The sequence below is a fragment of the Alexandromys fortis genome, unplaced genomic scaffold (assembly GCF_014885135.2).
Source record: "Alexandromys fortis isolate MF-2015 unplaced genomic scaffold, M_Fortis_MF-2015_v1.1 scaffold_52, whole genome shotgun sequence".
Taxonomy (NCBI): Eukaryota; Metazoa; Chordata; class Mammalia; order Rodentia; family Cricetidae; genus Alexandromys; species Alexandromys fortis.
The window spans coordinates 11,031,860-11,047,177 of record NW_026067929.1 but is presented as its reverse complement, the minus strand read 5'-3'; the positions used below and the strand labels follow the sequence as shown (position 1 = coordinate 11,047,177).

At 41.4% G+C, this 15,318-nt stretch overlaps 1 protein-coding gene across 3 annotated transcripts in view; it reads left to right on the top strand.

The window, feature by feature from the left end:
• Positions 1-15,318, top strand: part of Pter (phosphotriesterase related) — an 81,360-nt gene that overhangs the window by 29,903 nt on the left and 36,139 nt on the right. For 2 of the 3 annotated variants that reach the window (XM_050144771.1, XM_050144770.1), the window contains exons 2-4: positions 3,377-3,627; positions 4,805-5,262; positions 6,947-7,212. In XM_050144771.1, coding sequence (XP_050000728.1) covers positions 3,408-3,627; positions 4,805-5,262; positions 6,947-7,212 — 944 coding nt within the window. In that variant the 5' untranslated portion in view covers positions 3,377-3,407. The remainder of the gene's footprint in view (positions 1-3,376; positions 3,628-4,804; positions 5,263-6,946; positions 7,213-15,318) is intronic. The other variant, XM_050144772.1, reaches the window with a different exon arrangement.

Here is a 15,318-nt window from a genome sequence, read left to right as displayed (position 1 = left end):
GATGTGTGCTTAAGAGTTCCCACTTGTCTGTACGAAGTTTCCAGACTTCTGGATGTCCTTTCTCCTCTGAAGTGTGAGATTACCAGTGCTCATGACTTTTCACACCAATGTGGCAAACTAAGGCATAAGTCACCCAAAAGGGCAAAGGAGAGCATTAGTTGTGACTCATTGCTTCAGAGAGCTCAATCCACATAGCCTCTGGACTCTTGATTTGGCTCCAAAGTAGTGCTCACCATCATGGCTGAGGGAAAAAGCGTGCCAGAGGAGGCTGTTCGTCTTATTGTGTCTGGGAAGCACACAGGTCCAGTTATGGGGACAGGATAAGCTATGGCCTTGAAGAACATATAGGCAGTAACCTGCTTCTTCCATGTTGGCCCCACCTCCACCAACTCCCCCAAATGCCGTCATTTATGAATCCTTCAGGGCTTAATCTGTTCACTGGGTCAAAACCCTTATGATCTAATTGGCTCTGAAACGTCCTCACAGACACACCCAGGTGTGTGACTTGCCAATATCCTCGGTGCATTGAAGTCCAATTAGAGTCATTGACCATTACAGCAACTGAAAATGATATTCAACTTAGATAAACAGAATATGCTTAATCATAGTGGCCAGATCAAAATAATGGTCAAAATTCCAGTAAAACTGAATGGATACCTAAGTTATGTCCAGACTTCTTCCTCCCCACCAGATCGTTGGTCATGAAGTAAATTTTTATATATCTTATAAAAGGTAGTGCATGCATATATTTCTAAGAAATTAAATTCCACGTACTGTCTCTGGTTTCAGCTGTGGTATGGCAGTTTTGTTCCATTCTCTTACTCTCTTCTTGTGTTCATTTTTTGCTTGATGTTCTCTTTTTATTCAATGCCCAGCGAGACTAGATGGGTTGACAAACATGGTGGCTCACAGCTGTATTTCCAGGATGTAGGCATCTGAGGCAGGAAGACCATCATGAGTTCAGGCTTATGTAAGCTACAGAGTGAGACCTGGTCTCAGAAAACAAAAACAAAGTATTAGAATGGTTGAACGGGTTCTGTATTAGTTACTTGTCGTGTTGCTCAGACCAAGGACATGTTGAAAGCGATCTGAGGAAGGAAGGACTTATTTGGGGTTAGAGTGACACCATTCATCAAGGCAGAAGCACCTGGGCTGTGCATCCCCAGCCAAGGAGATAAAGATGAATGGTGGTGTCCAGTAGCTGTCCTCTGTCCCATGTGCTAGCCCGGCCCATGGCATGTGGCTGCTCTTATCTGGGCTTGGGCTTCTCACCTCAGCTAACCTAATCTAGGTAATGCTTTAGCTGCATGCCTGGACCTCGACACTTCCATGATTCCAGATCCTGTCAAGGTGAAGAGCGGTATGAACTCTCATAGGCCGTTGGTTCATCCTTGCAGACTATCCTTTCACAGATATTCAGATCTCACAGGTGATGTGGAACAGAGCTTTTGTCAAGTGCGTTTATAGATGCAGCTATCCGTTTGCAGTGCAGGTGTGTGCGATACTGAACTTCCCTGTGGGAAGCTCTGGAAAATGCTGGAAGCCTCCTTTGGTGTGGGCGGTCATTCCCCTCTGCACAGATGTGCACTGCCACTACCAGCCTTTATCTGCCATTCCTGCTTCTACGAGTGCTGAGTGCTCGTCCTTATGATGAAAGACCCTGAGAGCCCTCTGCCTGTGTGCTGGGAGTGACATCCAGACAGAACACAGGCGAAAAGGGGCTTGGCCACACTAGAACCATGAATTCCTAGTCCGTGCCTTGCTCCATTCAAAGCCGCATCCCTGCTTAAAGCACTGCTGCCTCCTTTTTGTTCCTTAATCTTTTCTTATCCTCAGCGAGTGTGTTCCATTGTGTGTGATCACAGAAGCAGCAGCCAGCTCTGTTTGAGAGCATTAGAGGAGTTTCCCAGAGGGGATGACATTTCTTAAGTCACTTTTTTTTTTTTTTTACAAAGACTCACAGCTTGTAAACTTGAAGCATACCAAGTTGCTCTTTCAAAGACGCATCAATTAAGCATGGAATTTGGTCCTTTTCTAGTAGACGTGGTAGTGTTTTATCAGTTTAGCCTAATTCCTGCCCCCTCTGTGATGCTCCCAAACTATCTGTAATGCTGTCAGCCAGAAGGAAGGACCCAGAAAATGAACCCATATGGAGGACTGAATGTATTATTAATGGTGCCGTGATCTCATCAACCAAAGGAGTAATTATGTACTGTTTATTTTTAGAAGCAAAGAATAAGGCTTTGAACAGTAACTTCCAGTCTATAGTCAAACCACCTTCCATGCACCTCTCTTCAGAACAGTGAGATCACCAATGAGAAACACGGCCTGTGTGGAGACTGGCCATCGAATAGTGAATCTCTGAGCAGATACCACACGTTCCTCATGGCCTCCATGTGTGCATTCTAATGTTGGAAGCATGGCTTGCACAAGAACACTGTCAGACAAAACTCATCAGTCACATTGGTCACAGCCCTGAAGTTCCCTGTGAAAAGTTTAAATTAGTCACTTATGGCTGTCAGCAAATTTTCCCAAGTGTTTGAGTTCATCTGCCGTGTTTCAAGGTCACTGAGGTGCCTAGATAAAAACTGACCCATTATTTGTAAACCTTTTCCTCTGACCTCTGACTTTATCTTCAAAGTCTGCCCTGTACCCATTATATTTTTAAAGTTTTCTTCTTTTATTGAAAATACGTTTTTTTCATATCATAAAATATATTCTGATTATGGTTTCCCCTCCCCCAACTGCTCCCACCCAGCTCTGTCTGTCCCCACAACCAGATCCATACCCTTTCTGCTGCAGAAAGAAGTTATCCAGTCAAAGTGCAAAATAACTCGACTCTTTGCTGACCACAGACTGCGTGGCCCTTGTCCCGGTGTTTCGTGTGTAGTATCCTGTCACATCTCCGGTAGCATCTGACTTGATTCCTGTGCAATGCGGAGTCTCTGATTTACTTATGAGAAGCAAGACTCCCAGATAGTCATAGAATGGATCTAGAAGATGCTTCAGTGGATAAAGTCCTTTCCTTGTAGACATGAAGACCCAAGTTCAATCTCCAGAGCCCACATAAAGTATCCCGGTGTGTTAGTAGGCCTTAGTGATCTTATAGTCAGGCTTTGTCATAGGAGGATCGCTGGAGCTTACTATCTAGTTCTTATGTGAGCTCCAGGCCAGGGAGAGACTCTGTCTTTATAAACATGGCGCATGGCTTCAGAGGAATGACGCTTGAGTTTGACCTCTGACCTCCACAGGCTCAAACTTCTGTACTACCTCCACCCATACAGAGAAGGCTGCCAAAGATATGGTGGGGGTGGGGGATAATTTTAGAATGTCTGTTGAAACACCTTGAAAGCTTTAAAAGCTAGTCTGTTCTCAGTTTTCAGCCTGTTTCTTCGAGTCCGGTGAGCATGGCTGGCCCATCCTCTGATTGGAGCTTCACTTTAGGCAGTGCCGCATTGCTCCTGCCCTCAGCTGTGGGGTCACTGTTCACCAATGTCAGTGCCTTCTTCCTCTTCATCCAGTTCCTTCCATTAGGGATGTACACAGAACACAGAAGTGCTGAAATTGAAGTTCTTGCTGTCACTGAGAGCAGCTTGGGCGAATACTTAATCTGTGTCCGAAAGGAAAGTATGTTGGGGACAAAGTTGTCTTTGCTCTTTCAGGGACGGCTGCTGATTTCTGTTTCTGTTGTGTTCTAGCTTCATGTCTGTTGCTGTGACAAATACCTCGGCACACAGCAGCTTCCTTTAGCTCTGGTTCCAGGTGACAGGCCATCACTGCAGAGAAGTCACAGGGGTGGGCACTGAGATCGTTGTCACATTACACCTGGTCAAGCACAGAGAGAAATGAACACATACACATTTGTTGCTTGCTTGTGCCTGCCTCAATTTCTCCACTCTGTTATGGTTCAGGATTCCCCTGCCTGGGGAATGAATGTTCCCACTCATGATGGGCTGGCTCTTCCTATGTCAATGGACGTAATTAAGAAAATTCCCTACAGACAAACACACAGACTAAGCCAGTGTAGACAGTTCCTCCTTGAGACTCTCTTTCCAAGTGATTCTAGGTTGGGTCAAGCTGACATTTAGCTTCTAACCATCACAGATTACCTTGTAGTCACTTTCGTTATAACAATGACGTTTTGCTTTTAAGTATGTTAAAGGGTTACTGTCTATGTGCACTAGACAATAAACTCTTGAAAGTGAAACGGTTTGTTTCTTCTTACTTTTGATATTTTAAAAAGGCACTTATGTATTTCTCCCTCCCCCACTTATTTTGGGGTCATCCCCAATGAAGCCATGCGGGTTAGGGATTTGATGTCATGCTTCTGGCGCACGGCAGGTCGTCAACAGTAGTTCATCCAGTATGGTAACAAATGGGTAGCACTATGAGTAGAGGCCCCCGTATATTTCATCCACGTTAAAAGTGATGACATAATATTAAAATTAATATATAGCTCAATTTAATGGAAGTTATCAATTATGAAGGAGAATGGTTTTTGTTGATGTATCCAAGAAGCATAGCTATAACTGGGACAAAAATAGTAAAATATATATATATGAACTGGATATCAAGAAATTTCTCCAGTAAATAAAGTTGGAATTGCTCTATCGGAGGAGACCTGGCGGAAGCACTGGGGACATACATCTAATCCAGCCATTCCCCCTTGGGGCAGATGATAAATGAGGTCTTATCTCTCCTGTCATTGATCCTCCAGACAGTCACATTCACAACCCCGCCCTCTACAGACAGATTGCATGTTTGTGTTAAATGTTCTAATTCGGTTTTCCTATTTCCTTTTTAGAGCAAATCCTTGTGAAACTGTCAGGAATGTCTTCCCTAAGTGGGAAAGTGCAAACTGTGTTGGGCCTGGTAGAACCAAGCAAACTGGGCCGCACCTTGACCCATGAGCATTTAACAATGACCTTCGACAATTTTTACTGCCCACCCCCTCCATGCCGTGAAGCTACCTCCAAGGAGCCTATCATGCTGAAAAATTTATTTTGGATTCAGAAAAATCCTTATTCCCATCAAGAGAACCTCCAGCTGAATCAAGAGACAGAAGCCATAAAGGAAGAACTGTTGTATTTCAAGGCTAAGGGAGGAGGAGCCTTGGTGGAGAACACAACCACTGGGCTCAGCAGGGATGTGCAGACACTGAAGTGGCTAGCTGAGCAAACTGGAGTCCACATCATAGCAGGAGCTGGGTTCTACGTTGATGCAACTCACTCTGCAGCAACCAGGGCCATGTCAGTGGAGCAGGTAAACAGTACTACTTTGACATTTTGTGTAAGTTCAGGACAGTCTGAACCCTGGAAATGCCATTGGCTCAGAAGGAACTGGATATGTGACTATGGTTAGCTCACAAAGACAGCTGCGGACTAGGACCCAAATTTGTGAGATTCCATGTCTTTCAAATGTTGAGGAAGGGGCTCTCGACACACTGGTCATTGGCAGCTTTGATGAGCTAATGCTTGGTTTGTACAAATTCTAGCAGAGCTCAGTGGTTCCCCTCAGTCTGCTTGTAAACCTCATTTTTCCATAAGCTTCAGTCGTGCAGCTTTGGCTTTCCCCTCTGGTTTTATAATAACCAGCAATGAAAATTCACAGTAGGGTGAGACTTGGCAGGCATAGACTTGGTACGTTTGCAAATACAGCTTCTTCTCTTATTACAAGCCGGGAGGGGTGGGAGAAGGTCTGTTCTCTTGTTTATAATATTAAGTAAGAATGGGCAGAATAGAAGAAAGCTAAGCTTGCAAGGCTCTGTTGTACATGTGTGTATTTTCTTGTTAAACACGTGTCAGTTTATATGTGTTTACATACAGTATATATCCTGCATATTTTCCGTAGCCTGTACAGAATGTCAGGTAGACTCTTGGTGAAACATCTATTGATATTTAAAATGGTTTAATTTAAATTTTCATGTGTATTATGTTCCAATAAGCTTTTAAATGTCTACATTTATGATAGTTGAAGACTAAGCTAATGACTTAAATGCTTAAATGCTACTGGACGTAGGAACCAAGTAAAGTACACATTGTGGGAATAAAAGAGAGTATTAAAGAACTTGATAGAGTTGACAGATTCAATGGCATCCATAGCTGTTGTATCCAGATTAAAATAAGGACGCTTCTTCTCAGGCTGAACAGTCTTTCTCTTCTTGTCCCTACAGAGTGTTTAAGCTATGAGTTTCTCAATAGTCTCAGTAAGACACTTAGAATAACTAGTTGAATTTGCAAATTAGTCAAAAATGTGTGATTCATTACCCAATCTTAACTAAAAGAATGTTGGTGCACACACAAAAGAATGTGTGTGTGTGTGTGTGTGTGAGAGAGAGAGGGGGGGGGGAGACAGAGACAGAGAGAGGAGAGAGAGGGAAGAAGGAAGGAAGGAAGGAAGGAAGGAAGGAAGGAAGGAAGGAAGGAAGGAAGGAAGAAAAAAAGAAAAGAGAAGAAAAGAAAAGAAAAGAAAAGAAAAGAAAGAGAGGTTAATATATATGCAAATACATGTCAGGGAACATGTGTGTGGAATTTGGAGGACAACCAGATGTCATCCTTAAGAAAACTGTACCTCTCCTTTGAGATTGGGTTTCTCATTGACCTGGAGCTAATTGGTGATATTAGGCTAGACCAGCTGGCCAGTGAGCCTCTGGGATCCATCCATCTCTGTCTCACCAGTGCTGGGGTCACAAGAATGTAGCACCTCACCCAGCCTTCATATGTGAGTGGGGGTGGAACACAGATCTTCATGATTGTGAGACACAGTCTTTTCTGACTGAGCCATCCTCCCTGCTCCCTGACTCTGAATACAGTTTTGAAAGAATACATTTCTAAATAAATATAAAATATAAAATATAAATATAAATATAAAATAAATATATATAGTATGAGTTTGTTTGGATGTATTTCACAGTCTATAAAATAAGCTCATTCTCATTCTTCGTCAGCTTACAGATGTCCTTGTCAATGAAATTCTACACGGAGCTGATGGAACCAGTATCAAGTGTGGAGTTATTGGGGAAATTGGCTGCTCCTGGCCTTTGACGGACAGCGAGAGAAAGGTACTTCAGGCTACAGCTCATGCCCAGGCTCAGCTGGGCTGTCCAGTCATCATCCACCCTGGAAGGAACCCAGGCGCACCATTTCAGATCATCCGTATATTGCAAGAAGCAGGTGCAGACATCTCTAAAACAGTTATGTCCCACCTTGACAGGTAAGTGGGGTACTTCACAAATCGCTGTAAACCACTGTACAACTCAGTGGCTATTAGAGAAATCACCGGTGATGCGATAAATGAAATACTAATAAGGAGATGCAGTGGTTACCTGGAAAGTTTTTTTCATTCCAGTTCTGAGTATTGAGCATAGGGCCTCACACATACAACTGTGACACACGCTAGCACTGAATCATACCCACAGTCCCTGGAAGGCGGTGTTTATGAAGTCTTGTAATGAGCATACACTAAAAAGGGTAGCAGTGTGCATATCCCTCTTGCGTGCCACCTTCTGTCTGAGACATTTTGTAAAGAGACTTCCTTGGTCTTGCATAACTCTTCAGAACAGGTCACTACTGACTGCGCCATTTCTTTCTCTTATGATTCGATGTCATGCACATGCCAATTTGACGTGTTCAGTATTTGCCAACAGTTGGGGTGATAAATGCCTCTATAAATACAAATAAAGAGAAAACAAATAGTTTCGCCCTAAAAGGAAAACCAAAAGTGTTTCTGCCGCCTGTTTTTTTCTTTGCAACACCTGAATTTTGGAAACTGAAATTATTAAGATAATGTCAAATATGGTGTTTCTAATTTTGGCATACTAGAATTTATGGCTGCTGTAACAATTATAACACAACAACCAACCCAAGATGGTGGGCTTTGATTCGTGGTTCTGAAGAAGAGAGTCTGAAATCCCAGTGTCACACAGACTGTGTGCTCAGAGGCTGCAGGAAGAACCCTCACTTGCTTATTCCATTGTCTGGCAGACCTTGCTCTTCCTCAGCTTGTGGCTGGAAACCTAGTTTCTGCTTCTGCCTTCCCAAGGCCTTGGGTTTATGTATGTTTTCTCTTCAATCTCTAAGGACATTTGATATTGAATTTAGGACCCACTTGTAATAGCATGAACTCAAGTTAAGATCCTTAATTATAATCTACAAATCCTTTTTTTCTGAAATAAGGTTCGTTCAGAGATTCTTAGGGTTAAAACACAGACATGTTTTCAGAATGTGCTACTCAACCTACTACATATCTTATGAGAGGCTTGACTTTATAAACAGATGCTTGGTCACTGTTAATACACAAACATGTAACCAATGCTAATCCTAAACCTTTAGATTAGCCGTATTGAAATTAGCATTAGATTGACAAGATTTATAATATAATTCTTCCTCTTTTTAAATTATTGTATTTCTTCTTTGAAAATGCCATACATGTCTACAGCCAATCTTGATCACTCCCCCTCCAACACCCACTACCAAGGACATTATTTTTAATTCCTCCAGTAAATGTCTGTGTTATAATGTTTAGCTTTGGTTTGTCTAAAAAGAGCCTTATTCTGTTTTCGTGTGTGTGTTTGTGTGTTATGGATAATATGATAGAATCAATCATTTCCAATACTCTACTTGCAAGTTACTTTCTTAAGCCCTCAATGATCATCCATTTTCAACCATCGTACACTTTTATTGACAATCAGATGAAACAAGGTGTTCTTCCTTTAAAATACTTTGGTTTTAGTTTGTTTGTTCCTTTGCTTATTTGCTGAAATCTTTTACAGCTGTTGTTTTTATTATTCTGCATTTTTTCTATGACCTGACTCATTGTGGGTTTTGCTTGTTTGTTTGATTTGACTTTGTTTTTGTTTTTTTTTTTTGTTTGTTTTTGTTTTTTTTTTTCCTCTGTATAGTCTTGGCTGTCCTGGAATTCGACAGCCCAGGCTGTCCTCAAACTCAGAAATTCACCTGCTTCTGCCTCCCAAGTGCAAGGGTTTAGAGTGTGCACCACCACTACTCTGCTTCATTGTGTCTTTTCGTATTGTGTACTTAGAAGTCCTTGATATTTTTAGTATAAAGCTGTATCTCCATTACTCCTGAGAAGCTCCATACATTGTCTCTGCAAATATTGCTTATTGTTCATAGTGTAAGTTCCAACCAAATACCAGCAGGATCTTCATACCTGTCCTTCTTATCCCTGATACTCTCTGATTGTTCCTCCACTTCTCTCTCTGAGCCATAATTTCTTCAGTTTTATCTATTCACTGTGGTCTTCCCAGAAGAATCCATTCTCCTTTGTGTATTTTCTTTATAATATTAACATAAAGTTTTCTTATTAAATTTCACTTCATTACCTTTCAAATCTGTGTGGTTAAATTTAAGAACTTTTATTTCCTTCAACACATTTTCAGTTTCTTCTTGTTGAAAACTAATGATGAGCATCAAGCCAGGTATGGTGGTGTGTGCCTTCAGTCTTAGCAGAGGTGGGCATATCTCTGTGTGTTCATGGCCAGCCTGGTCTACATAACAAGTGGCAGGCCAGTCAAGGCTATGCAGTGAGATCCTGTCTCAGAAAAAATTAAGCCTGCAAAATCTCTTTCATAACTGATAAACACAGTTTATTGTGATTTTTATTGGTGTAGTTTGCTATTGACCCACTATAGAAGGGTCCTGCATAGGAAGTGCTTTCGCGTGTCCTAAAGTACTAATGTTTTACTGTGAGCATATCCCACACTCCTGGAAAATTAATATGACAGGTGAATCATCTTTCCTCTTCTTTAAGCGTGTTATTTATTTACTTATTTTTGAGGCAGAGTCTTAATGTGTAGTTAGGCTGACCTAAATCCAGACCCTCCCACCTTGACCTTCCAAGCATTAGGCTGCAGGTATGCACCTCCATTCTTGGCCGTTCTTTTTTGGTTTTGCTGTGTTTTTTTTTTTTTTTTTTTTTTTTTTTTGCTTTTGTTGTTGTTGTTTGTTTGTTTTGATTGTTTCTGGCAGGGAGTTAGGTGTTGTCAACTTTAAATTAAATTTAAAGATGTTTCCTTTTATTTATTATGATAAAATACACGGAACATAAAATGGATCATCTTAAATATTTGAAGCATTCTGTTCAGTGGTGTTCAGGACACTTTCTCCCCGATTCTGCTTTCCCTTCCTATGAATCTGAATGCCAGATACTTCAAATGGATGGAAACACACACAGCTTTTGATGGTTGTGTGCGTGTCTGACAGGAGAACCTGTCACACGTGACACAGCCACTTTGAGTTCTCACCCTCCCAACAGCTGTGGCTATAGATCCTCAGGATTCCTCTCCCATTTTTCCCACTCTTCAGCTGAGACTCAGAAGACATGCACGGACTCCCGAGAACTCTGTGCCTCAAGGTTTCTCCCAACTCCCTATTCCTGGTGGGGAGGGATCTTGTTTCTGATGGTGGGGCAGCTTTCCCTGCAGCTCCAGACTGATCTTGCTGCCAGTTCAGTCCCCAGCCCTGGCTCCCCTAGTTCCCCAAGTCTGCCATACAGAGCTTGCATTGCTCAACCTTATTGACCATTTTCTCACCTCCTTGTTGCTTCTGCCCCTGAAAAGGGCCTGGCTCTGCTGCAGCCCCAACCAGGCATTTAAAAACATGAGGCTTTTTTTTCTGTTAAGTTTTTTTCAGTGTTTTACATGGACTCTGTTGGAAAGGTTTCTGTGAACGTTTAGTCTGCCACACTGCTTGAAACTAGATCAAGATTCTCCTTAAAGCAGGATCTTACCATCCTTCTTCATTCACAGTTAGACATTAAGTTAGAAAAATTATGCTTGGCACATATAGAAAATAAGTTTTCATTGTAAATTGCAAAATAAACCTGAACTAGCACAATATTTCCTGGTTCATAAAAATCAGACAATATAAAAAAAACTACTAGTATTTATTTCCTAGTAGTTGGACTATGTTTCTTTACTAGCATATAACATTTATATATAATATATATAATGATAAAGATGTATGAACTGATTTCCATTGGCTACAAGTTCATTACTTCCTTCTTGGATGACTCATGACTGAATGGAATTGTTGACCTGACACCACACAAGCCCCAAGCAACCGGCACATCCTGAGGCAGTTGCTAGAGCAGTCACCCACTCTGCACCCATGGTATGGATAATCTGAGATTCTAGTGCAAGACAAAGAAATACATGGGAATATTTCTATGGGGAAGCAACCAGGGAAAATGGCTTTTGAAAACAAACCAAATAAAGTAACAGAAAAAAGTCAGGAGGCAGAGGTAGGAAGAGGTGGCTATTTGAAGTGACTGCTCACAGCAGACCAGTTGCTGGGCTGGAGTTTGCTAGGTCAGCTTCCACAGGCTGCCTGAGCTCTGCTGGGCAGTACGTACAGTCTGATCTGTGCTGGAGGAGCAGGGACTTCAGCTCTTTGTAATGGGGACAGCACACAAAAGAGCTGGACACAATGTGGAAGACATAAAAAAGGAGAGCATTTCCTGAAACACAGCCTTTAAAGCTTCCCAAAGCGAACCTAAGGCCATTTCATTCTCCCACCGTGTTTCTGGGCATAGTATAGAGAAGGTTCTAAAGCTGTGCTCTGTTAAGTTTGGGAAGGGGTAGCTTGGGGTGGCCGCTGTGTCTTTTACCTCACTTAGGAACACAGGGGTTTGGGACTGAGCAGGGTGATCTTCAGCCTTGACTACATACAAAATTACTTTAGGTTTTCCCTTCAAATGTAGATTTCCTTTGGGAGAGCACAAACATAAAATATTTTAGTGTGCTCGCAAAACTATGGAAGCAGTGAAATTTTCCTGAAGCTTTATGAAATCTGCATGAAAATTTACCCAAGGCAGGCAGCCAGAGAAGCGTGTGTGTCTGTGAGCACACACACATACACACACACACATACCACTGCAACAATAAGAACTCTTCTCGTGGTTATCCAAAGGGGGCAATTGAAATGCTGACAAGAAAGAGTTAGTGGATGACCATCTCCTTGAAGACCTCCAAACCACTCTGTTACCATGTGACCATTGGTTATCAGCTTAAGGTCATTAAACAGGCAACAACTTGATTAAATAAATTGGCCATGTTCCAAGTTCTCCCCAACCATCTGTTTCCCTAAGGCCCATGAGTCTGTGGAAGGGCAGTTTGACTGCTATGAATTTAACCCTTAGGGACATCAAAGGGGCTGTCCTTGACAGTGGCTAGCCAAAGTCAACATCTATTAAAGAATAGCAGTATTCCTGTGTTCTTGTATGGGATTTTAATGGGGGAATTCTTTGCACCATTAAACATTTAATAATAATTTGACCACCTGCAGAAACTCTAGCCACACTTTTAGGTAGAGCCTATCAGCAGCACCGCCATGGGACACGTCTAATATGGGCTGTGTGTGTTTCAAGAATGCTCCCCACAGTTCTTCTCTTTGTCAAGCCTGTTCAAACAGGATTGACTGGCAGTGCCCTATTAGAGTGCTTGTAACCATGCATATGCAACAGAATTATTTCTTTTCCAGAGAGAGCTCAATGGGGAAAAAATAAAAAAAAAAAAAACATCGTCCAAATAACAAATACGTGGGAACAATTTGCCAATTCAAATGTTGAGCTTCCTGGAGGGCAACAGACAGGTGCTATGCCTAAATCTTTGCTCATCTTGGACGTCTATTTAACAAGCCGGAGAGTGTTGATGGACGTCCAGGGTCTGATTAGGGGCTGGATAATTAAGTGTAGGCAGATAGCTCATCACTCTCTTGGAAAACTGCTCCCTGGGGAAGGGAAAGGAATTTGACCCAAGGGTATCTGAAAGACCAGAAGGAAAAACTCAGGAGTGCTCCAAAAACATTTCGTTCTCTTTGCCTTTGATCATGCACGCCAAATTGGCCGAACCCTTGGAAGGACACAAATATGACACTTTTTTCCTATGCTGCTAATTAAATGAAAGGAGGGGAATATCACTTCATCCATCCAGCAAATATTTGAGTGACTAATTACCATATGTATGTATCAAACATTGGGCTGCAGTTCTGTCAAAGTGATTATTGAATTATAATTATGGTGACTTTTCACCTTAAGATTTTCTTTGAAAAGTCACAAAAATAATTCTGCAGGATCCTTGGAGCTGTACCCTTTTAATTCCTACAAATTCTAATGAATTAATTTGAAATCATTCAGAACCAGTTCCAAGCAAATGTCTGGCAAACAGGAACTGAACAAAACATCTTTGTATGGCTAAATAGTACAGTAGCGTTCTTGAAGAAGAATAACTGGAGCGCTGTGCACCTACGGTGGTGTGCAGTGTTCCGAGGCCTGTAAATACGGCTCCATTTCTTAACAGTTTATAGTTCGGAGGAGGCATGCACATGCATTGCAGACATGACATACAAAATGCATCCAGACGAATGAGGGTGCATTGTGTAGCATGTGCAGCCCATGCATTTAATATACAGGAAAAACAATGTCAGTCTGTTTGGCTGATATCCAACCAGAGTGAGAAATTAAAGAAATTGGTGAAGGCAACAAAGGAGGAGCAAGTGAGAACTTTTAATAGAAAATATTTATGAATAATTCTTTCTTTCCTACAATGACTAATGCTCACTGGCATGGCCTCTGTTTTCATTAGAACAGACAATTAATTAACTGTGTAGTATGTGTACATCACATACATAATAACCTAGGTACTTTTTAACATGGCATCTTTGTTGCTTTTGTGTACATGTGGATTTTGGTAATGCATTTCATATAAAATATACATTTTAATAGAGTCCTACTGATGCAAACCTTGAATATATTTTGAGTTAAAGTTATGTGATGACATTGGCCACAGTGATCCTTTCACTCATGCAGCACAGATGGGAACTGGAGAGAGGAGATGAAATTGGGTTCCCTGGTTTCATGTTTTGTTTACTTGCTGTGACTTTTGAAAGTTTTTTTAAGCCTCCAAATTTGTTTGTTCAAAGGGGTTAAAGAAAAACATTTGTGTATGTGCACATGCCGTGTGCACATGGAGGCCTGAGGAAGACATCAGGTACTCCTGGAGACAGGGTCTTTCATTCAGCCTGCCACTGAGTTGGTGGCCAGTAAATCTTAGCAAGTCTCTTGTCTCTAGTTCCCACAGCACTAGAGACAGAGGTGTGTTGCCACACGTCGCTTTTACATTCGTTCTGGGGATCTGAACTCGGGCATCTTGCTCACACAGCAAGTGTGCTCTTTCCCACTGAACCAATTCCCCAGCCAAGAAACATATTTCTAGCCCTTAAAGTGCCATGTAACTGTCCTTCTATTATTGCTTTCCATGGGTTACCTTGTAAGATGGAGCCTACTTAAAAGACAGAAACCGAGATGGAAAGAAGAAAGAAATCCAGCCAAGCCTCACACAAACTGAAAGACAACTTAATTTCTATGTACAGATCCTGTCCAATAAAATGAAATTATGCTATAATGGTATTTGATATTTTCAGGCACCCCAAATTGCTGTTTGTGGAACTGCTGGTATCACAGCAAAAGGCTGCCCCGGTCATATGTTCTTCCCGGCCCATTCTAGCCACCCAAACCTTGCACTATTAATTTTTTTCCTGAAGCAATTTGTCATGACTCTGACACCATTCACATGAAAGGTGACATTTTAACAAATAGGATTGTCGTGTCTATGAGATTTATCTTCGCTGTCCTCAACACTGTCATCCCCTGAACTGTGGACTGGCGAACATGAAAAGTGTAGCCTCTTTTGTGCTGTATGACAGCTGGAGAGTTCATGGCAAAAAGCCCTTCCCGGGGTGTATAAACTGTGAAGTGCCTTCTTGGGGTGTATAAACTGTTCAAATAAAGGTTTAATTACACTTTGCAGTTCGGAGCCACCTTCTGGTTTTAGTCTAATTTAAACAAGTGTTTTTCTTCCTTGTGCCCTCTGTTGCTTTTACTGAAACCTTAAGTCATAATATTTAAAGTGGGACTCAGATCTGCCTATGATGTCATCAAATAAGGACTTGCCCAGCCAAAAGTGGGAAGTGTGGAAGATGTTTATCAAAATGTAGAAAAATGGCAGGTGAAATTATTTTCTTCTTAACTTTTATTCCCAGTTAATCACTAACATTGAAATGCTGGCCCATAAAAAGATGTCAAAAAGAATCTTACAAAATATGTACATTGATATTTAAACACCTCAAATATAGTCATGAGAAATATTCTAATAACGTGCCATTCTAAGTGATAAACTCGAGTGAAACTCAAATTCTTGGTAAACATTTAATTGAAATACAAAATTGTCTTAAGATCTGTTGACAATATTTACTCCTCATATTTTTGACATTTACTTTTAATTAATTAAAATTCATTAACTAG